Here is a 23,063-nt window from a genome sequence, read left to right as displayed (position 1 = left end):
AAAAACTGCAGATGCAAAAAAATATTATTGTGTGGGCCTTATCTACTGCAGAACAGGAATAACTGCAGCTGGTGTGTAAACTGACCCTGTGCAAGTCACAGAGTTAATTTCCAAAAAAGACTAAAAGGAAAAAAAAAAAAAAATCAACAGAATATGGGATTTCTTTCTAAATTTAAAGGAAGGATCCATGCAAGGGGTTGTTTTGTTACTGATTTGCATTCCAATTGTGCAGAACAGACTTTAGAATAAAAGTGCAAAAAGTACTCTGCACCATACTCATGTAGCCATCCTGGGGCAAGTCCGCGTCACCTCACTCCAGATATACAGGGATATACTTCATCCACAGATGCACTTTTGCAGATCAGCACAATCCACTCCCCCAAAAGGACCCAAACTACACAGATAGTACAAGATTTCAGAGTGCCAAGGGGAGAAACAGCCAATGCAGAAGACCTGTTCTAGGCTATTTCTATGCCACACACAGCCCCACAACATGATGGTTTTTTCTTCTATACCCAGCCCCTCCAAATTTAGCCTGTTCATCACCAGGAAAAAACATTTGCTCCAAATAACTCTACCCCCACTATATAGAAAGGTTTGGTTTCTGTAGCTCTGTGGATTCTGAAATATAAAGAAAAAGTAAAATACTAAGTTTCTTGACAAAAGGAGGAAAACATTAAAACATAATACGAGTTCACTACTGGTCTCTTCCCACTTGCTCAGTATAGTGAGCTAAGCACCACAAGGAATTCCTTCAGAAGCGGAAATTACTTACAAGTATTATTTTTTACCTATCCAGTGACTCCAACACAGACACAGAGCTGTTGACATGTTTCTTTTAAGAACTACAAAACAGGAAATGTTGATGGCTTCAAATTTTGAATTTGCCATTGCTAAATTTAAACCCAACAGCCTTGTTAAAGATTATTACATAAACCCAACTGCTTATCCCCCTGCACGATAGTTACTTTTGACCTAACTAGGCTTAAAGCACATTTCTTGGCCTGCTTTCTGCTACCAGCTGAAAGGAAGCAAATACCCAAGAAGAGAGGATTAAAGGAGATACGGAAATACTTGAGAACAGAGAAGAGCAGGATACAAATTTGTTGCTTCTCTGTACCGCATTATTATTTCAAGTTTATTCTGAAATAGGTAAATCAGGTGAGGGACATTAGATCACACAAGCACATGGGCTCTATCTGCAAGCCACCTTCATAATAACTGCAGTGCTGATGAGTCCTGCTATAGATAGATTTAATGAAAGCTCCCACTTGCCTGCATGTTCTTCCCACAACTCAGAAGAGGCACTAGACAGAGAAGCAAAGGCTCACAGCACCACAGATTTATTTACAACAGACTACACACAGGCAGAGCAGCAAGCAACAGCAAATTAAAAACAAGGATAAGCTCCTTTCCACAAAATGGCAACTATCCTCTCATGAGCAGGCAAGGAGATAACAAAGAGGAGAATTTCAGAAATTCAGGTGATTTTTTTTTTTTTCTTTCTACACAGCTACTTTGGCAGCCCAAAAATGAACATAGCAGACCCTGTAGCTGCTTCTACATTCTCTCTTTCCCCCAGTATCGAAAGAATCAGTCACAGTCAGAATCATTCAGCATTGGTTTAGGTTTATGTGCACTCAGATGCACGAATGTATTTTGACACAAACTAATATTTTGTGGAATCATATTTTTTTTCCTTTACATTCATCTATTAAACATGCTTCCTGTACTCAGGGAAGTATTACATTACAATGCACTTGCAACCAATGTAGAGGAGGGGGGAGCATCACTGACCAAAGTCCATTAATTTATTTTACCTGCAGATTTATTGTAAAACCTGTGAAGCATTGAACAAGTATGTCCACTAGATAGGTGCAACATCAGGATCTCAATATTCCTTGAGCCAGGCCAAGCCAAAACTAAACCACACAAAAATCCTAAGAAACTGGTGATAAACTCAACTGTAGTGCAGTAGCTTAATTAAGCCATCGTAAAAAGACACATTTGGGGTTGATAGTTTTGCTTTGTTTGTTTTCACTCTCCCGTGTGCGTTACAGTTGCATTGCAGAAAGTACAGAACTGAGTAGATTGTGGTATGCCAAGACATAATGCCAGTGGGGAGCAGAAACATCTGATCCAACTTATCAAAGGACAAAAATCCACGATTGTGGTTGGTCAAAACTAGCTGCTCCCTGAAAACAGGTACCTGTGTACTGGTGTCTGGCAAAGCTATGTTGAATCACCACTCAGCAAATCTAGAGCGCGCGCCTAGCAGCGCTGAAATGACTTGACCTCTCATTTTCACTTCTGTCCAACATTATGCAATCTTTTTGCTACTGCAGTAATAAGGGCAGCTCCCTTCCCACTTCCATCTTCAGAAAGCATGAAAGTCACATCGCACTGAGGTGCCAGTTCCTTCACTGTTTCCTGCAGGACCCTAGAAAAACTGAAATGAAAAGGAGAAGAACAGAACATTTTAGCAGCCGCTTTCTGGTCCCAGATCTTTATCTTTATATATTATCAAGGAACCATAACTTCAGCCAACATCTTCTACTGGTTCTCCACAGCATCCCTTTTTGTTTGTTTTTCCTCCTATTCATGAAAGAGAAAAGATTCTGTACACAATCAAACTTTAATTTCTCTTTCTTCACTTGAATTTTGTTCAGTATGATGCCAGACACCTCCCTTGCCTTTAGAGAGCATGGAAGAGGCTCTCTTCTCCCAGCTGAAAAGCTACTGCATCTACTTCTAGGTCTTGCTTACAAAATACTCCACCCCACTCCAAAAACTCAACACAGCCTTTCATCTGGGACACCCACATATCCCAAAACTTTGGAAAAAATGTATTAGAAAAGTAAGCTCACTCAACACCCCAGAGAAGAGCCTCCCAGCGGTAACTAGACTTGACTTTGCAGGTACTGATCCTCTGGCTAGCCAAGAGAACTGGCAGGATGCAGGGAAATATGTTAGATCTTTATCCCCTCTCTCATTTTTTATCATCTTGGCAGAAACGTGATACAGCTCAGTATGTTTTCACAGTGGAAATGAGCAAACAGCAAAGGGAAGTGGTACCAAGGTACTCACTGGGGATGGAGCTTGTACAAAGTCCCATCTACTCCAACGGTGATTTGCAAGCGCTCCACACCTCGGTTTTCTCTCTTCTTCTCTACAATAGCCGCCAGTCCTGCCCCACAGAGCTGAGCAGCTCTTTTTGAAACAGCTCCACACACCTCTTTCACAATGATGCTGTCTTCACATGTGCTGTCCAGACCGAGCTGCTGCAGAATTCGCCGGACTTGGAGGAGGGCGAGACGGTCACTGCACAGAAGGAAACGCATGCAGCGGCAAGGCATTAGGGGAAGTTTGGCAGCATGCAAATGGAAGTCTGACAGCTGAGACTGACATGATTCTAAGGAAATGGGACTACTTCTCGAGCTCTAACACCCTCCGATTGTTTTCATGTAGATTCCAGTCTGAATTTAGATTGAAGACTTGCTCCTGGCATGCCCTTTGTTATGTTAGACTGTGTTTCCAGAAGGCACAAACAGCCGTTATTTACCTAACTCCCAAAGTCATGAGGGAGCTAAGCCAGATCAGCCACCTGACTCTGTTATTTTTGATCTCAAGGCTGGGACACTACCTTTCAAGGTTTTCAACAATAGAAAGTGTTTCAAATAGCCTGGAAGACCATTGCCATCATGCACAAATATGAAGGTAAGCACATATTCATGGAGTATTCATATATCACTGACTTTTTAGTTTTTAAATAAGCACTATTTTAAGTCCTACAAGAAACACTTGAAGTATAATGATGCTTGATGATTAAGGCATCCAAGATAACACAGCTGCGTGGACAGGAAATGATAATTCACAGAATTACAGAATAATTCTGGAACTCCCACAGTTCCTTCTTTTTGGCTTTTATTCAGGGGATGGAAGAGGAGGAGGGAGGTGCACAAAGAAGACAGCTACAATTGACTTCTTGAGGGAAAGGACTCCAAACACTTGCAGAAGACTATTTTCTAGAGGTCACAGACCACTTTAGGGATTTAAATCATGTAAATCTAACAACTTTACCTCTCAATCTGAGACAGGAATTTTGTTTCAAATATGCCTCTTTTCCTGAGTGATTCCGAAATCTGTCCTCTGAACAGCAGTCCTTGTTTGGTTAAGTCGATCAAAATTTGCCTTACTATTTCACCTAGGTACATTCCACTAGTCATTTTTTCATACCTGTTATGTTATCAAAAAAAAAAAAAAAAAGATTAAAAAAAAACCCGAGCAAAAGTACTTTTAAAGAGGAGGCATGTTGGCTCTGTTTAACATGAGTGGTACATGCATGCCGTATCAACTCTAAAAAAGCAGTAAAAGCTTGCAGAGCAATAGCTGTTGAACTCCATCTTTCAACCATCATAAGTATGTTGCAGTGACTTCAAGTGCAAACATTAATTACAACACATTTACCTATGTTAAAAGGTAGCAGAACTAGAAAATAAAAACTTGCAATATTAAACAGAACATAGTGCTAAAGCCAGAGTGCACACCGGAGCAAAACATTTCTCTGTCCCCCTCATGCATTCACCAGTAAGCCATATATAATTGATGCTGTCTTTACCAAATGAAGAATGGTCAGGTTCAGTTTACCCACTTGCACAAGTTGTATTTTTACCTTTGAAAAAACACCTCAAGAGGAGGAACACAGCAAGGCCTACACTTTGCAGGGAAATCTTAAGAGCAGTACTGTTTGGTAACTGCCCTAAGGTGAAATCAGTGCTGTGGTAACAGAAACAAATGTACATCTTTGGGCTTTTTTTCTGGATATCTGCATTACTTACCATGCAACACATGAAATGTAATATTAAAATTTCCTTCCTGATTATTCACTCACTAAGCACATTTTTAAGAGTAGCCAGTGTGTCTCAAAGACTGACTTTATCAGGCTCTTGGCATCAGGACCATCGCACTTACCTCTGTTTCCCTGGGTTTAGTGAGCCTTCATCTACTTCTTTATCATATTTTGTTCTGATGTTGTCAATGCAGCCGTTGTCACCAAATGCTCCCCATTCTGTATTAATGCACATTTTTCCTTCATTCCCTTCCACTATTTCTATGTTTTTCATGTCCTCCATGTAGCACACATTACTGCCTGTTCCTAGGAGAAAAGAAATAACAAGGCTTCAGCCAGAAAAGTGAAGTAGCAGCTGAAACACATAGAAGCTGTCAGTCACTGCTGCCAGTCTGGTTGTAATGCACCACACATCATCTTGCATGACAACATGCTCTCAAAAGCTAACACTGCCAAGAGCCTAGCAGCTAGTCAACCAGCTACAAAGTCTGAAATGACCTGGTGAGCAGAGTCTTACCACTTGCAACATGGGTTACAACAACTAATATAAGAACCAGTTCTCCAAATAAAATGCAATAGCTGGTGCACTTAGCCAGCCAGAAGAGTCTACTTTCCAAACGGGGCTTCGGGCCTTTTAAGGTTAGATATAAGGAAAAAGTTCTTTACTGTGAGGGTGGTAAGGCACTAGAACAGGTTGCCCAAAGAAGTGGTAAATGCTCCACCCTTGGCAGTGTTCGAGGCCAGGTTGGACAGATCCTTGGGTGACATAGTCTTGTGTGAGGTATTGGGGTTAGAACTAGAGGATCTTAAGGTCCTTTCCAACCCTAACCATTCTATGAGTCTAGGATCTTACATGCTTAGCAGTAATTCTGGCTGAAAACTTGGAGCGACCTACTGGGGGAATCATCTAGAGCACCCAAAAATAATTAATTCAGATTTTTAAATATACTTGCTTGTTCCAAGGCCTATGACCTTGCTACACAGTAAATTTGTCCAAACCAGGATTCATGTTCTATCTGCTGTTCTTATATTTTACCATGCATACACTTACTAGGCACCATTAGAGATGTGATCAAAAGTCCAACAGATTCAGGATCCTATCTGCTACAGGTGTTATTATGTTCCCTGTTGAATACCATACAAATCTGCCAAGAACCCCAAGTGATTAGTAGCACCATACATCAAACTGAAATAAAAGATGTTGTTTTACAAATTTCAAAATAGGGTGTGAGGCCTAGCACCTACACGCATGCTTACTTCTACAGTGGTCACTTCAATATGATTGTACCTGCAATAAGGCCAATCTCACAGTTTGGATCCTCATATCCGCATGTCATCATTGTGCCAACGGTGTCATTCACCACTGCTACAATGTCCAAGTCAAACTCCTAAAACACAAGTCACAATCAATAGTGAGGTCCCAGAGGAAGAGAGAGGGTGCATTAAATACACCAAAGAGAACAGAAAATAATAGCTCACATTTCTTCTCCTGATGGCTTCTCTCAGCATATCAACAACATCTTCTCCCTCACAGTCTGTCGCCTTGAAACCTTTTGTCCATCCCACAAGTGTTCCCTGAAACAGCAGAGGAAGAAAATAGCAAGTGAAGATAGAGAGAAGACTGTACCTTCCAAGCATCAGCCTGTTTTTATCTCCACACATACCCACCCTTTCCTTCTTTCTTTCTTTTTTTTTTTTAAAACGTATTTCCCTGGACAGGTTACTGTGGGTATCTGGTGCAGAGTGTGTGCAAGTGTACCTTTGTTACTCGACTGCTGATGGTAGTGACTCCAGGTTTACTGAGCTATTTATCAAGACACTGCCAACTCAGTGCCTTCTAACACACTCATTTGGAAAACCTTCTGTGCATTAAAACATTGCATTATCCAAATAATAGGAAAGACTAAAAAATACTTTTGCTTTAAATAATTAAACACCCAACAAATATTAATGAACATCCTCTGTTAATTTTTGGCTGGTTTACTGAAGGACACTTGGTATGATCCCACTACTTCAGCCAACACTAATTTGGGCATTTTCTTGGACAGCGATACAGCCTGACAGAAGTAGATTTCCAGATTACATGAAGTAATTAACTTTCAACTTGGTGGCTGGCTCTGGGCTGTCTGTCTGAATAAGAAAAAAAAGAGTGCAAAAAAGCTGCTCTTAAAAAAACCTTCAAGTTCTAGCAACAATAAAAGGCCAAACACACAAGGTGACGTACTGTGGGACCCTGACACAGATGTATCTCACTCAGTTTACCACCACTGCTTTGGAATTTGTTTTCTCATAATTTGTCAAGCCCTAAATACTATGCTTGGAAACATTAGGTTTAGAAGACATATTGAGTTGTCCCCCTACTTTTCTGCTAAACTCTCAACTGTGATCTGGAAATTGAGACAGAGAAGACTAGAAGCTAAGACTTAGAAGTTATCGTGAAACCCACCAGGACATAATAATATTGAATAAATTAGGAGCCTCTCATTTCCCCAACATCCTACATATTTGACTAGAATTAAGCAGCACAACCTTCCCCACCCCTCTTGGAAAAGCATCAAAATATCTGACAATTACTTTTTCCTGGTTTTTCTTTATTTTATTTTTTTCTTACATCAGATCTGGAAAGATGAAGATAAGGTATCTATCAAAAACCCAACTCTCCCAAGCTGAACAAGCAAGCTCAGTTCTGCCCACTGACACTCAACAAAAAGAAACTAATGTAGTGCAGAAGTTATACAGTCAGAATTGTGCAGCACAGTTAGGAAAACACCCTGGGATTGCAGCTGAGCAAGTAGAAGGAGACATCTGTTATCTCTTGCCATTGAAGAGTTAAGGCAGCATTAAAGATTCTTGGGCTATTAGAAACATGTAGTTATTTCACAATCATAAGAGCTTAATTTTTACGGAATAAAAGCAAGTAACATCCACTGCTTACCAGATACAAGGTGAAAGTTCTACCTCCCATATTTCTATAGGATCGTAACTTTCTCATGAAACTCAACTAATATGCCCAGTAAAGTAATAAAATCCCCACAAAACAGGTGAAATGTTTTATCCAAAGACAAATTGGCTTTTCTCTCCCCCCCAACCTTGTAAAGCCCTGTTTGAAAGAAAGCATGTAGAAGAATAGCTTTTTGCTTGCAGTCTCCAAACCAACAAGTCACCCTCATCCAAAATGATGTCATTTACCAAGCTGATGCACAGCTGCCATTTGACCCATTCTGTGTTGCAGTCCTCACCTTGTCAATGCTGGCTTGCCTGCACGGGAAGGAGAAGGTGAAGCCCAGAGGCAGGCGAGCACCTTTAATCCCCATATACTCCAGAAAGTCTGCTATGCACTGGACAATATGGTCAAAGAGCTGGAAGGAAAGAAAAAGTATATAGATCTCACAGTAATCCTATGCAACAGGCCTTGGCTGGATCAGTTAAAAGTTCATTAGACATTACCTCTTCTCCCGTCCCTTGCATGATCTCCAAAGGAATGGCAAAGATTTTGTTATACATTTGCACTGATCTTCTTCTCCCACTTCTGATTTTGACCAGCAGAACCCTGAAATTTGTCCCACCAAGATCAAGGGCAAGGAACTTTCCTTGCTCTGTAAGAAAAGAAAGGTATTTCATTTTGGTGCTTCTGGTAGCCTGTTTGCCAGTCAGAATGTTATACCCTGCCGTACATCCCCAAGAAGCTTCATCTATGCCAGCGATAGCACACTGCTCTCTACAGCATTTATCCCACCAGCCTGCTAGCACAGGCCTGAAGGGTCAGCCAGATAACATCGCAGGAAGCACAGGTTTGCCAACATAAATCACCCTGGCATTTTCAAGAATAATTGGGATATTCCCCCCAGAAGACAGACAAGCAGCTTTCCTGAACAACCACCATGTAATCAGAAAACAACTCCACCTGTTCCGTCTGGTGTCCCACAGACATATGTGGGTAACATCTTCACTGTGGCACTGGCTTGTGTCTCTCGCTTTAGCCCGTATTCCAGCTCAGTCCTCATTTTGTTCTTAACTTCTCTGAGGGTCTCCAGGGACAGCAGAAATGGTGCAAGAGCAGCATCAATTTGCTTACGCTGAGCAGCCAGCCTGTAAGCCACTGCTGTGACCAAGGCAGCCCCCTTCCCACTGCCACTCACAGAGAGGAGGAACCGAACATCACAGTTTGGGACCAGCCTTCTCACCACCTTGTGCAGACGTTTGGCATATCTACAGGAACAAAGAGTTTCTTTGGATTCTCACAGGCATTTCATGCATGGTTTACTCCACACACATTTCTAATACATGCACACGTGAAACAGCACAAGTGCTGAAGCACAGTCAAGAGGAGCACGTAAGTTCAGAAACTGGTCTAGGAAATGGATAAAATGATCCTGATTTCCGGCTGTTCTGCAGAACCTGTATACTTGCAGGAACGTGAAGATACCTCTAAATGAGTGCCAGTGCCAAGGGAGGACACTGGAGAAAAGCCAGGCAACAACAGAGTCACAATCACAGAGGGTGAGAGCCTCCATCTGGAATCAGACTTCCATCCAGTTGATGGAACCCTGTGGAAGTGCAAGTGCTCTGGAGACCAAGAGTCACTTGAGGAACCAATTGCTCTTCCCCAGACACCATTATCCCATGTGTCATGTTGTTCCCACCCTGCACCAAGTTCTAAAGCTCCTGAGGCAGCCTTGCCATAACTAAGCCAGCCTGATCCTCTGCGCTGCACCAACCTCACCCCAACCCTGCAGCAAAACCAGTAGGTCTCTGAAAAGCCATACACATATATGCAGATGGCGAGTCTTTGCAACATGAGCATGTGGCCAGTGAGTACCAAATCCCCTTTAATTACTTACTGGGGGTGGGTTTTATAGAGTCCCCCATCAATCCCAACCGTGGTTCGCATCCTCAACAGTTTTTTATTCTCTCTTAGTCGGGTCAGTATGGCTGCCAAGGCAGCAGCACAAAGGTTGGCCGAGCGGAAGGAAACGATGGTGCAGACATGCTGAACAGCGATGCAGTCCTCTTCAGAGGGACACAGGTTCAGCTCTGTAAGGATCTCTTTTGTGTTGCTCAGACCTTCCTTATATCTGCCCCAAAACAAAACAACACATCATCTAATGCAAGGATATTAAGGCAACACATAAATCAATATCTGCATGTTGGCTCAAAACGAAATGAGAGAAGACCTCAGCACAACCTATCAGGCAGCGTCATAATTGGTTCCCATAAACCAGTAATGTCTTTTCCTGCACTATTCCCTAAAGTACCTGTGGGAGAGACCAGACTTTTAAGCGGCTGCTTCCTGAGGTTCGTTTTTTTCATGAAATTTACCAATTGGCTAGCTAAGAAGATAACAGAATAAAATATTTAGTCTGTAGAAGGAGAGCACAGAAATAGGTGTACAGCTTCACTCGATACAACAAAGAAAATTGTTCCTGGGTAACAATGAGGACTAGGAGGATAGATTCTAGTGTTTTGAAGGATTCCTCTTCAAAACACTAGAATCTATCAGTTTTCCACATACTCATCCATTAGCTGATCCAGAGTCTGTACTACATCTCCACAACCCCAGTATTCCCACGTCACAGAAGCTGAAAACTGCAACAATCATCCCATGTACTCAGGTCTCCAAAGAGGTTACTTAAACAACCTGTATCTGTGATGGTTAACAACACATTTTCTACTGTGGTACTTTGCTAAAACTTGACCTGCCACCAATTCCTACTTACTACTTCCTAGGCAAAAGCAAAATCAAGTTGAAAAGTTCAGGATTGTTCACAGTACTCATGGATTATAATTACACATTCATTATCATTGCTGTGCTTGTGAAAGAATAACAGCCACTCTCAAACACTATATTGCAGGTTCTTACTTTTCCATTGCAGAGACATGTTTCATTTCGATCTTGCCCTTAGTAAGCAGAGCTGTTGACACCTTCCCATTGAAAAGCAGACCCTCCTTTGTCATTTTTAGGAGAATGAGTCTTACAAGTTCCCCCAAATACAGGCTGCTGATCATCTTCTCAAACCTGGAAAAGGGCACAGGAAGGATTACAGGTGTTCACCCACTAGCCAAAGCTATGAAAAGTTCAAGCATGAGCATCTTACGTTCTTATGCAGGTTGATCACATTTAAGCACGTACAAAAGGAGTTTGGGAGCTAAGTTGTAGACGGGGTGTCATTCTGAGGTCCTGGGACGCAGCAACACCCCCTCAAGATAAATAAGGAATTAAAGAGAATTTTCAAAAGACTTGAGAGCAGCTTAGCCAGTAGAAGCAATTTTGATGAATCATGCTTTAAACATGCCATTTGTTTACCTTCTTCCTGTCTTTACTACTCCACAGCACCATACCAGAGCAACCACCTATTTTTAACAACACATTAGCAACTGCAGCAGCAATGCCTTGGCCTGTGAGGCCAGGGAGTTGTGAAAGGTACCCATCCTTCCCAGAAAGGAAAGGTCTGGATAGGACAGAACCAGATCAAGTCAACTCAGGTTCACTTAACCTGATTTCTGTTCCAAAGGGGGTCCTGGAAGCACACTCAGAGAACTCAGACTGCTGAGGCAAATCAGCCAGGGAGTCACTTACAATTGTTTTCCAGGATTGAGAGACCCCAGATCGAGCTCCCGATCAAACTCTGTGCGAAGGTCATCCAAAGCACCATCATCTCCAAAGGCACCCCACTCTGTGTTAATACACATCCTCCCTTCATCGCCTTCCACCAGATCGATGTGCCTCATTTCCTCCATGTAGCATGCGTTGGTGCCAGTTCCTGTGCATATTGGAGACAGTGCAGGTAAGTTACCTTTTTGTTCCGGGTTTGCTTTTTGTTTAAGTCCACATGTTTGAGAATAAGTTAGTGAAGAAGAAAATATAAATACCTAAACCCATGGTTAAATAATCATTTCATAGTGAATGAAAAAACTTCAGAAATTAATCTAAAGCTTGGACAGTTTAAAAACATTTTTTCTTTTTCAAATGTACCTCTATGTGCCTTAAAAAGCCACCACAGTGCACAAAGTGGAGACATTGTGGAAAACATAGCTGATCCTAACTACCAGACGTGAGAGGAATTCAGCTTTCTCTAGACAGACAAACAGTAATTTTCTATAGTCAGCAGAAAAGTTTAGTATGCTGGTCACAACTGAACCCAGACAAAATGGGGACTGTGGTGGCAATGTGATCAGCATAAAACCAGCTGCTTTACAGAAGGCAGCCAGGCTTGAAAATCTGAAAATCTTTGAAAAGAATTGTTTTTTCCATTTTCTTCCTGCTCTTTCCTGTACTGGGACATTCCCTTCTACTACAGATATTTTAGGATTAAACAAATGAGGAAAAAAAGACTACTTAGTGAACAGAAAAATATACCAATTATGAGTCCAACTTCACAGTGCTGGTCATCATACCCACAAGTCATCATGGTTCCCACAGTGTCATTGACCAGCGCCAAAACATCAAGGTCTATGTCCTAACAGCAGAAAGATTGGTGAGTAACACAAAAAAAGCTTGGAAAGCTTCCTGTATGTTGAAGTAACAGCATGCAGACACACTCCCTGGGTCATACTTTGAAGGCCTTGTTCAGGAAAGCTCTTTAGTTGAAAGACACACTACTTCCTTTTATAACACTATCCCCACAACCCTGTAAAGTAACAAATATCTCTGAATTCTCAAGTGCTTGGCCAGCCAGGATCTTTGCTTGCAGGATTTGGTTTTACCCAATCCAATCTCATTTGCCAGAAAAGCAATGTGTTGTTGGTTTGAATTCTGTGATACTCTAGCACCCATATATCTGTCCTATGAACTGCACAATAATGTTCTACTACCTGAGCAGATCCTATCAAATGGGATAGAAAATATACATACATAAATGCAGTTATTTAACACAAAGCCATGCACCAATAGCACACTCAAGTAAAAAGCCTTTCCATCAAAGCTGTGCAATTTTCCTTTCACACTGCAGTAACTTGATAAAGTAAAATCAAAGTTATCACAGGATTCTTGTAACTCAGATGCCAACACCAGCAGGGGGCCAGACTTCACCCAGCAACTCTCAGATCCTTTGATCCTGCTAACTATAGCAAGACTGGTGCAGAGAAAGAAGTGAACTAAAAACCAAAATCAAAGTTGGATTTTTACCATGTGAGGAAAAAGGATTTCCTCTTTTTTTACAAGGATTCAAGGTATGGAAAGATGCTTTGTATTTCTTAGATGGTGCTATCAATAGCACCGAGCTTTCAACAAGGCTTTCCAATATACTAAAACTTAATGTTATTCAAAGGTATACACTGGTTCAAGGGCAGATTTAATCATGCTTACTGCTGTCTTACAATCACTCACTCCATCCCACCGACTGAAGTGGACAGGCAAGCCCTGTTAGAGTTGGGTGTGCCAATTTTAAATGATAGCTTCCCCCTCCCAACCTTCATCCCACAAGCCAGCCTACAAAACACAGTGTGCATCTGCATCTTACCAAATTGTTTCACAACAGATTCCCTTTTGCCTAGACAGACAGTGGGGCTATAATGATCCACTGTCACAGCCAGCTCAGTTTATCAGTGTGCTGTTGCCATCACTGTTAGACTGACCTGAGGCAGCCTGAGTTGCAACCCCTTCCACAGCTTCAGCTCCAAGTTAGAGACAGATCTACTAGACATACAGCCGTGTCGGACATTTGTTACTGACTGTCCTCGAAGTATGTCTGACAACTCCAAAAGCAACCCACACACCAAGAGCTGATCTCCTAAGAGGACAATCTGGGGCCAGTCGGGTTCACCTCCTGCAGGTACAAAACTTGCCTTATGCTTCTGGAGGGCCTTGCGCAGAGAACTGACCACATCTGTGTCCTGAACTCCTCTGACCTTGAAGTGTTTCGTCCAGCCAAGAAGAACCCCCTGCAAAGTAACAGTCCAGTGACCCAAAAGCTCCAACTTTAGCATACAAACCTGCCACAAAGTCACAGAACATCTCACCTCGGGGTGCCTGTCAGTACAAACACAATTAAGCAGGTACTGCAATAAAGCCCCAATCCTGCAAATGCTTCTCCCTGTACTTTGTTTACTGATGCTCATCACAAACTAATAGCATTAAGCACAAAGCATTTGCAGGACTGGGATGCAAAGCACAAATCCCTAGAAATAAAAGAGAGGCTAGAATAAGAGAACACAAAATAACTGCAAGCAGCCCTTCATTTCCCCATGCAGCCTCTCAAACAGCTCAGCCAGAGGTCTTTCCTATTTAGAATCAACTGTAAAAAAGAAATTGGATGACAGCAATTTAAAAAAAGAACCATGATTCAGAACACAAAAGTATGTGTTTTATAGTCTTCGTATAAGGGCAACATGGTTAGTATGAATTGGGTATTGATTAAGTAAAAGAACAGCTTTAGGTTAAAGATCACGTTGCCCTGAGGTTGGAAATGAGTGTTCGAATGGTAGTCAAGTCTAGTTATATGCTAATGGTCATTCATGCCTTCTCCACAGAGCTACGTAAACATGACCCCACAAAAAAGGCCATAGGGTAACACTGCCATGCAATAGCTTTCTCCAGGTTCTGCAAGGAGCTAGGCTTGCAGAAGGCAAGTTCATTTCTTTCTGCATCTTACCTCTTCCAATTTGGTCTGTTTGCATGGAAAAGAAAATGTAAAACCAAGAGGTAACTTCTTATGCTTCAGGTTTTTGGTCTCCATGAAGTCTAACAGACAGTCAGCAATGTAATCAAAGAGCTGCACAAGAAAAGAGAAGACAGAGTCAGGCTGTGTCCAGCAGTCATGCATTCAAGCACAGCACCAGCACAGACGACCCTGCGTGCCCTACCTCAGCTCCATTTCCCTGTATGACCGCCTTGGGAGTGGGGTAAAACTTGCTCTCCAGCTGGCTGCTCTGCTTCCCGTCATCAAACACCTTCACCCGGTGGGCACGAAACTGGGAGCCACCCACGTCAACAGCAAGGAAGTCACCCTTCTCTGCAATACAAGTGGTTAACCGTCACCAGTGGTGGCCGAGAAGGATGACCCAAGACGCCATGCTGAAAACCACAGTCCAGGACCCCTACCTCACCGTGGACACAGGCTCTTCTGCCCCACCATGGCAGGTCCTTATCCTATATGCCTGGGAACTTCACCAGGAAGGTTCAGAGCTGGCAAACCTTAGCAAGAGCATCAGGTCCCTCCTGCCAGCTTGCTATGTGGCAGCTAATTTCATTTTCAGCATGTTTTCAAGCTGCAGAAGGATAAGCTTCTCTGCAAAGGAGGCCCAAAGCAACTGCAAAGCCAACCAGAGCACACAAGGGCTACAAAACCGTACACCTGAAATGTGGGGAAATGAAAGTTTGGGAGCATTACCCACGTCCAGCAAAGGATGCAGGATTTGAAGTCACATTAAGACTTGGCCTACTGCAGAAGTCAACTTTTAAGTGGGGCAAAACAATAATTTCCAAACGCCTTTAGGTGTTTCTGTAAAAGTACCATTCTGTTTCTCGGTCAGCAGCACTCTTAGCTCAAACACCTTCTCTAGCAGGAGACCTCAGACAGAAGGACTTGTGGCCTCATGGATACAGTAATAATAATTTAAAAAATTATCTATCTCACACAGAGGAGAAAGCTCTTCCCAAAAGGAAAGTGCAGCGGTATGTGCATAGCCTTGCGTGATCTTTGCTCCACAGTTCAAACACCTGACTAAATTTTATCAAATCTGGCTCTGAAAGGGAAAGAAGCAGGAAATTCTACCTGTAATTCCATGGTTAGATATCACAAAGGTGAGGAGGCAAACTGGGTTACTCAGTAAACTGTGACATCAGTCAGACCATTAATCCCTAAATGATTAAAAACTGATGATGTTCCATATGGGTCATTTCAGGTAGATTCACTGAGAACACTGAAATATCTGAAAGTTTGCTGCTATTGCGAATAGGAAAATCCAGCCAAGTTTAAGGTATTTAAACCTGCTGGAAGTTTTGTCGGGAAACAAAACCAATAAGGATTTTGCAAGAGAGCAAAACCAGAAAAATCAATGTGATACTTAAAATAGGTAGTATGTCAATAAGACATAGCCCAGCTTGACTCTGCAGCACTGACGCAGCAGGAAGGTCACACAGGCCAGGAGAGCATTGTCCAAAGTTGGCCTTGAGGAACATGAAGTCTTGCAACATGATACTAAATGCAGTTTTCCAAGTCTCCTAACCTCAGAGGATCCCTACTATTCCAGGACAGGGTCAGTGCCATGTGGGACCTCAAGGCCAGTGATGGTTACTGAGATAGCAAGGGTTGACCTAATATTTCTTTTTCTTTGATGAAGGTAGCAGCAAAATGAAGAGTGCCCAGTTCCAGCCAGGCAGTTTGAGGGGATTTTATATAATTTCTCTCAGATATTCTTCATTTCAAGGGACTAGCCTACAAATCATAGAATAGTTTAGGTTTGAACAGACCAAGGAAGATCATCTAGTCCCAATCCCCCTGCCATGGATAGGGACATCTTCCACTAGACCAGGTTGGTCAAAGCCCCGTCCAACCTGGCCCTGAACACTTCCAGGGATGGGGTAGCCACAGCTTCTCTGGGCAACCTCCAACACTTCTCAGTGTCTCACCACTCTCACAATAAAGAACTTCTTCCTAATATCTAATCTAAATCTACCCTCTCTCAGTTTAAAGCCATTCCCTCTTGTCCTATCACTACCTGCCCTTGTAGAAAGTCCCTTTCCAGCTTTCTTGTAGCCGCCCTTTAAGTACTGGAAGGCTGCTCTAAGGTCTCCCTGGAACCTTCCTTTCTCTAGGCTGAACAAGCCCAAGTGTCTCAGCCTGCCTTCATAGGAGAGGTTTTACAACACTCTATCTTCGTGGCCCTCCTCTGGATTCACTCCAACAGGTCAATGTCCTTATGTTCCCTTTATACCATGAAAGGTGTTATTTCTCATTTAACTGTAGGAAAATCACCTTCAGAAAGAATGAAGTCCTGTAGAAATGAGGTACAAAGCAAACATTTCTCTGAAGTTTTCTGCACAGCTGTTATACACCAAGTCCTGACCTAGGGCAGACACAGACTCCTGCACAGATTCAAAGACTTGGTTAAAGCTGGTAAAAACATAATTTTCTGTCAGCCTGCACTGCCAGGAGCAAGCTGAGCCAGTTGAGTTATTTCGGATGTGCATACTTCTTCGAACAAGACAGGCTTTTAGATCCTACCTCACCTCACATTCCCCTGGAGGACACCACTGCACTTTCTCCCTCTGTTTAAGTCTCAGGGGCAACTGATCTAGCCATAGAAGCGGAGCAGGCTGTTTCCTGGTAGACCCCATCCAGAAGCAAATTTTCCCAATGCAGAAGGCAAGGAAGGGCAAGAAGGGATTACTTTTTGGGACAACAAAGAAAGCAGTGCAGAGTTTGCTGTGAGAAGCCAAGAAGGGATCAGAGCTCTGAAAACACAACATTGCTGCCACTTTGCAATTTGAGGGGTTTCACTGCAGCATCTTGCCTTCCTTATAGGTCCATGAAGGCCAGGGCAATAACATTGCCGCATCCCCCCACCTGCAGCACACTGCACTGCAGGGTCTGAGCTGTAGAGGCTGCCCTTGCCGTGTCCAGCCACACCTCCTGCAGCAAGGCCTGCACTGGGTACAGCGCATTTTACGGAAGAAAGAGGCTGTTTTCTGAGCACTTACTAGGTCCTTTCCTCAAGCAAGCAGCACTAGGACAAAAACCACCTGGGGGAGGGAAAAAGTCCTCTGCCAGCACTCTCCCATGCTGATGTCTCCTCAATACACGCCTTTCTCAACATGAGATAGGCAGTAACCAAAAGGCACTGGCTGCCCTGTGTCTTTGATGTGCTGTCCTTGAGTACTGGCAGCAACCCACCATCCTCCTAAATCAGCATTGCTGTGATGGAGCAAGGTGAACTCACCTGAGCCATCGGGAAGTGAGCGCACGAATGACGGCAGCATTTTTACTGTTGCTGTGGGGTTCGTGTCTCTCCCCAGGCCCCTCACCATCTCAGCCTGGAAACGAGCCATCACGTCCAGCAAGACATCATCGGAGAGACGCATGTGATACAGGTACCTGTCAACCTGGAAAGATGAAAGGTGATACTTGCATGCAGGTTCCTCAGTGCTTAGCAGTATGATGGGATGAGTACTGCTTTCACACTACAGTGAACTATGTGTACTGAGGAGTCTTCCTTTATCTCTGCAAGCAGAGAAAATGCAGGAACTTCATAGCTACTTGCACTAGTTTTCTAACCATGAGGGGTGCAGTTTGGCACGAAGGATCTGAAAATCCTGAACTCCAGTTCTAGCAGCACTCCTTATTATGTTGGACAAGAAATACTAGGCTCATTCCCACCCACTTGGTGGACATGAGGCTACACAGATCCTAAGGAGACAAAACAATTCCTTTCACATATGTAACAAACTGAAGGTGAGCACATAACCTATGCAAACCCCACCTCTCTGCTTCTAAAAGTTCATTTCGTTTTGACCTCAGCACCTAAATTCCCATGACTGTTAGCGCAAGCAAGCTCCAGAACATCATTGGAATATTTACTCTTATAAAAACTTTGTCTCGAAAATGTTTAATTGAGACTTGGTGAATTACTATTAAAAAGTTAGCTATCTTTTCAATGGCTCAGTAACTTACCAACATACATATCCTATGAAACTTACTTGAGACCCTGACAAGCTATTTTTACACCATCCTCTCCTCCTATAACAAACTAGAACTGCAAAGTATCTCAACCTGGTGAGAATTTGACCTCTCTGAGTCAAGTCCAGAAAATGCCATCAGTATCCAAGTGTGTCAGCCACAACCTGAAAACATCTATTCAGCTACTGCTTCACTCCACAGACAATTAACTTTGTTAGCACGCCAGGCTGGAGCTCAAAGCCTCTTCTCACTCCAGCTCTGTCCTCCATTCTCTTGTGATTCTAGGGTTACTTCTAACACATTTTTGGGTGCAGTCAATATCCTTTCTTAAGGGTCTGTAACTCACAGCATACGTCAAAATAAAAGACAATTGAATTTAAAGGAAATCAAAGCATCCATGAAACAACACTCATTCAGATAAACTGGTAGAGAAGCTAATCAGTTTCTGTACAGCTTCATCAGGGCAAAACTTGAGGTTTTCTTCTTCAAAACCTCACATTGCTTGGACTAACATTTACCTGCAGGGCTGGATGCATGTCTGTAAAGTGGCCTAGAAACTACATATCTGGTACAAGAAAGGATTAACGCAGCAAAATAAGAATCTGTCAACATCTAAATGCTCTGCTGAGCCAGACTTCAGTGCTGTATGAACAAACATGATGCAGGCATAATAATTCTGTGCTCCAAACAGCTGGATGTCCTCTGGAGGGAAATCTGTGTTAACATCCTGCTCTCCATGACGTGAGACTCAGGCCCACAGGCAGAGGAGAGAGGTGGGACAACTTCCAGTGCTTCACTAGTACAGACGCTCAGCTCTTGCAGCATGGGGTACATTATTACATTTCTTTACCTGTGCAGAGCATTGTATCAGTCCCATTCACATAAGGAGGTTGAGGGTTAGGAGAACATGCACAAACCAAGTTCCACTAGCAACAAGGCAGGTTTTAAAAGGTAGCATTGTTTAAACAGAAGAGGAGAACATGCAGGTTGTAGATAAATTGGCCTCTTCTGCAACTTGGACTAGCCACCTGTATTAATGAGGCACAAACTAATTACCTATTCCCAGTCCCATTCTAAACTGGCCAGCAATCACCCACCTGAAAGAGCCGGGACCCTGAAAGTAACTCCAGAACTTATCTAACAGCAAAACATACACACACAGAGGAGAAAGTCTTAAACTACAAGATATAATTGGCGAGGAGCAGCAGCTGCCTTTGGATACCAGCTGTGCCTTGAAAAGACCATTATTTAGACCTTTCTTTGTAGCCCTTGTTTGCAGAAGCACTTGATTTCCGCCAAGGCTTTTTTGAGGCCCCATCACTATGTATGATCCACCATCTCAGCCCAAACACCAGCTCTGTTTTTTGGGGCATACCAGAAGAAAATAAAAAAAAAAAGAAAAATAAAAAAGAAAGGAAGAAAGAAATTACAATGACTGGAGACATAACAGCACTCACACACTCTCACACAGACCCAAATAGAAGTCTCTGTGGAAAAAAACCCAAACAAACAACTAAACAGTAATAAAAATAACCATGTCTGTTTGCAGAGAACATGCACTAGCTCTCTGCTCCCCACAGAAACTGCATTCCCCACGCTGTTTGCCTACAATCACAGGAGGAGACAGTCCTCTCAGAAGAACTAGATAAGGCAGAGCCCAGGAAAGCCTGCTGATTCTCTGGCCTGATTTACAACCAGAGCAAGGGCTGCTCACATACCATTTGCTTGTAAACACAGGAATGGCCAGGCTGTGCAACACCCGCTGTGCAACACGAACTGTCCCGCTGTCTCCTTCATACTGCACAAGGACAGTCCTTGTTTCTAAGTGTCTTGCCTCAATTATGGAAACAGCAGTGTTTTCATCGCAGGGAAGCTCTTGTTCTTGCCACCAGAGAGCAAATAAGCCTGGGCAGGGAGAGGTGGGAAGGTGTTCCTTCTTTCTAACAGGGAGAAATCAACTCAGTTCCATACAGCCTACCCTGGGTTTCTTAAAAGAGAACTCTACAGAGCATGTGGTTTCTTGCCTCAAGGCTGGGCTAGTTTGCACCTAGCAGAAGGATTTAATTTTTTAAATGGCTTTGCCAGAATCCCTCTGCCCCTTCCTCTCCACTGTCCTCACTTCAGGGAATTCCTCCCTCAACTGCACTCTGGATGTTTCTCTGAAGAGCCCACTCCAGCCAAGCACTGCTCCACAAGGTCTCTCCCTTAGTAAAAAATAAGAAGAAATAGTGCTGTCTAGATGAGAGATCTTAGATCAGATCATCACAAAAGAAAAGGGTACTGTGCCCCCTTCTGATGATAAAATAATGGAAATAAAATGGGAAATAAATGGGAATAAAAGGGCTATGACTAAGAGGTAGAGTCAGAGACATCTGACAGTTGAGATACCAGAACCTCTCTTGGAATGCTCCTCTTCAAGACAGAATTAGTGGAAGAAGCCCTCCCTAAGAACAAACAACTCCATGTTTAAGCAAGGGCACAGAGAAGACAATCAAGTGCTGCTTGCTTTGCTGATGAGCTCAGCAGTGCAGGCAGATCTACCCACCAGGACCTTGGATCTCCCACCATGGGTCTGCAGACAGCCCTGCCTCTAGCTGGCTGGAAACCAAGAGGATGGAGCCTGGCAGCAACGGCCAACAGAAAGCACTCCAATGGAGATGCCAGGAGAACAGAGGACCGCAGGGGACATGTCTAGAAACCAGGCAACCTCTGACCCGAGAAGCTTACAGGTCCCATGTGGTCTTATGATGGAGAGCCAGAAAACACTTTACAGCATGGTCATTAAAGTAGATTAGGGAAGAGCGACCATTAGGCAGCTCGCTCACTCCCAGTACTGATGGCTTCAGATATGGGCCATCTTGAGCTTTTCCGACTGTAATTTAAGATCACATCTATAAACATTAGAGTGATCAGCCAGATTTGAACCAGAGGAGACACATGCACTTCTCCCACACCAACACTAGTTGGAACTGCCTCTTGAGTCCCAAAAGACCTGGCCCAAAGACCCCAGGAGTCTTCCGTGGTACAATGTGGGTAACACTGATTCCTACTCAGCTTTAGAGATCCCATCCTTCACACTACACTTGCAAACCAATTCAGCAAGAGGTTCCTTTCTGCCCTCTGGGTTACAGCACAACATGCCAGATAAAGTTTAAGCACCACTTTTCCTTTCTGGAGATCATTTGCTGAATTGCTGGAAGAGAACTTGTAACTGCAGGGGAAAACACTAACCAGACCTATTTTCAGACCTGTCAGATGGTTTAGGGCCCAAATACTTTTTACCCCATATGGCTCTATGGCATTAGCAGATAACATCATTATTCAGCCTGCACGACATACTGCAGACCCCACAGTATCTGAGTAACAGTTTTCAAAACAGGAATTACATAACACTGCATCTTACCTTTTTTATTTGATCCTCTTTTAGCTTTGTGAAATGGAAAGCTAGCAAGTGGACAGCAAACATTTTCTTGAAGCAGATGGATGAGCCAGTAGTGATCGAGCTGCTGTGATTAACTCCAAAGAGACAGGTCTTTATTCAAGAAGCTGGAGCTAGAAAAACTTCAGCTGAGGCATTTCCCCCAGGGTGGGATAGTGGAGTTCCTGGGAAATTGAGTCCAGAAATAAGTCCATCCAGTGTGATCTGTTCAATGATTAACCTCCTGTCTCTTTGTATCACCCCCCCCACATCAACCCAAAGTCCCTCCCTCCCCAGCTACACACTTCATTGTGCCAGAGCAGGCACCTGGAGAGCTGCCAAGCTGAAGAGGAGAAAAATCGATTTTGTTACTGCCCTACTTGTGAATTGTTACCACTTCACAGCATAGTTGCTACGCAGCCTGCCCTGCTTCGCCCAGCTTCATTCCCGGGGGGCTGACAAGCTCCCATCAGCACAGCCTGCAACAAAGTGCTGCAAGGAATCTGGAAAGTTAGAGAGGATTTTAGGTTTCTTCCCTCTGCTCAGTGCTCCCGCTTGTGAGACAAGCTCTTCTGCATGAATTAACTTCACTCTAGTTCTACACAGTGCACCCTTATCTCCGGCTTTTTTCCAATTAAGCTTCAGCAGCATAAAGCAGCAGAGACACACAGACCCCTGCCCCCAGCTGAAATACCTCTTGTGCAATTTCCAGCAGAGAGGTTTGGTACAGCTTATTCTCCCTTCACCCCTCCCGAAGACAAAGTTTCAGAGCAATGCAGATCCTCAGTATTGCAAAACCTGGGGAGACAACAGATCTACCTGGCAGCCAACAGTGTTGGTATGAGTGTGCCTCACTTGATAAATGCCTTTAATGGGCAGCACAGAATGCCTACAGCAAGAGCAGTTTTCTAAACACCATCAGAGCTGTATCTGACACAGCGTCTATTACTCTCAGCAGCTAATTCTGAATCTGAAAGTGTTTCCAGGATTTTGTCATTGTATCAAGTGATACCGACTACGGAAACATTATCCAAAGGAAACTGGATGAAAAGTTGACACAAAGGAGAGAAACAAAAAAGGAAAAAATTATGACAAAACAACAACAACAAAAACCAGGGCACACACACAGTGTGTTTCCCTCCTAATTACTGTTCAATACTACAGCTGGAACTGAGCACAC

At 43.2% G+C, this 23,063-nt stretch overlaps 1 protein-coding gene across 3 annotated transcripts; it reads right to left on the bottom strand.

The window, feature by feature from the left end:
- Positions 1 to 921: 921 nt before the first annotated feature.
- On the bottom strand, positions 922 to 22,815 carry LOC115608733 (hexokinase HKDC1-like). 3 transcript variants are annotated; one of them, XM_030488016.1, is made up of 19 exons: positions 22,578 to 22,815; positions 21,869 to 22,068; positions 17,729 to 17,891; positions 14,651 to 14,799; positions 14,440 to 14,559; positions 13,634 to 13,729; positions 12,207 to 12,306; positions 11,427 to 11,610; positions 10,710 to 10,865; positions 9,691 to 9,924; positions 8,754 to 9,058; positions 8,297 to 8,445; positions 8,089 to 8,208; positions 6,329 to 6,424; positions 6,138 to 6,237; positions 4,972 to 5,155; positions 4,081 to 4,236; positions 3,088 to 3,321; positions 1,613 to 2,449 (listed from the first exon to the last, which is right to left on the bottom strand). In XM_030488016.1, exons 2-19 carry the CDS (start codon positions 21,929 to 21,931, stop codon positions 2,305 to 2,307), a joined length of 2,754 nt encoding a protein of 917 aa, XP_030343876.1. In that variant the 5' UTR covers positions 21,932 to 22,068; positions 22,578 to 22,815; the 3' UTR covers positions 1,613 to 2,304. The 3 variants fall into 3 exon arrangements, 2 of the variants coding, with proteins under 2 accessions (XP_030343877.1, XP_030343876.1); XM_030488017.1 differs by lacking the exon at positions 22,578 to 22,815 and having other exon boundaries at positions 922 to 2,449; positions 21,869 to 22,546; XR_003991648.1 differs by lacking the exons at positions 4,972 to 5,155; positions 22,578 to 22,815 and having other exon boundaries at positions 922 to 2,449; positions 21,869 to 22,547.
- Between the last annotated feature and the right edge of the window lie 248 nt (positions 22,816 to 23,063).

Source organism: Strigops habroptila, chromosome 5 (assembly GCF_004027225.2).
Source record: "Strigops habroptila isolate Jane chromosome 5, bStrHab1.2.pri, whole genome shotgun sequence".
Taxonomy (NCBI): Eukaryota; Metazoa; Chordata; class Aves; order Psittaciformes; family Psittacidae; genus Strigops; species Strigops habroptila.
Note: the sequence above shows the minus strand (reverse complement) of the source record. Positions and strands in the feature narration are given on the sequence as shown.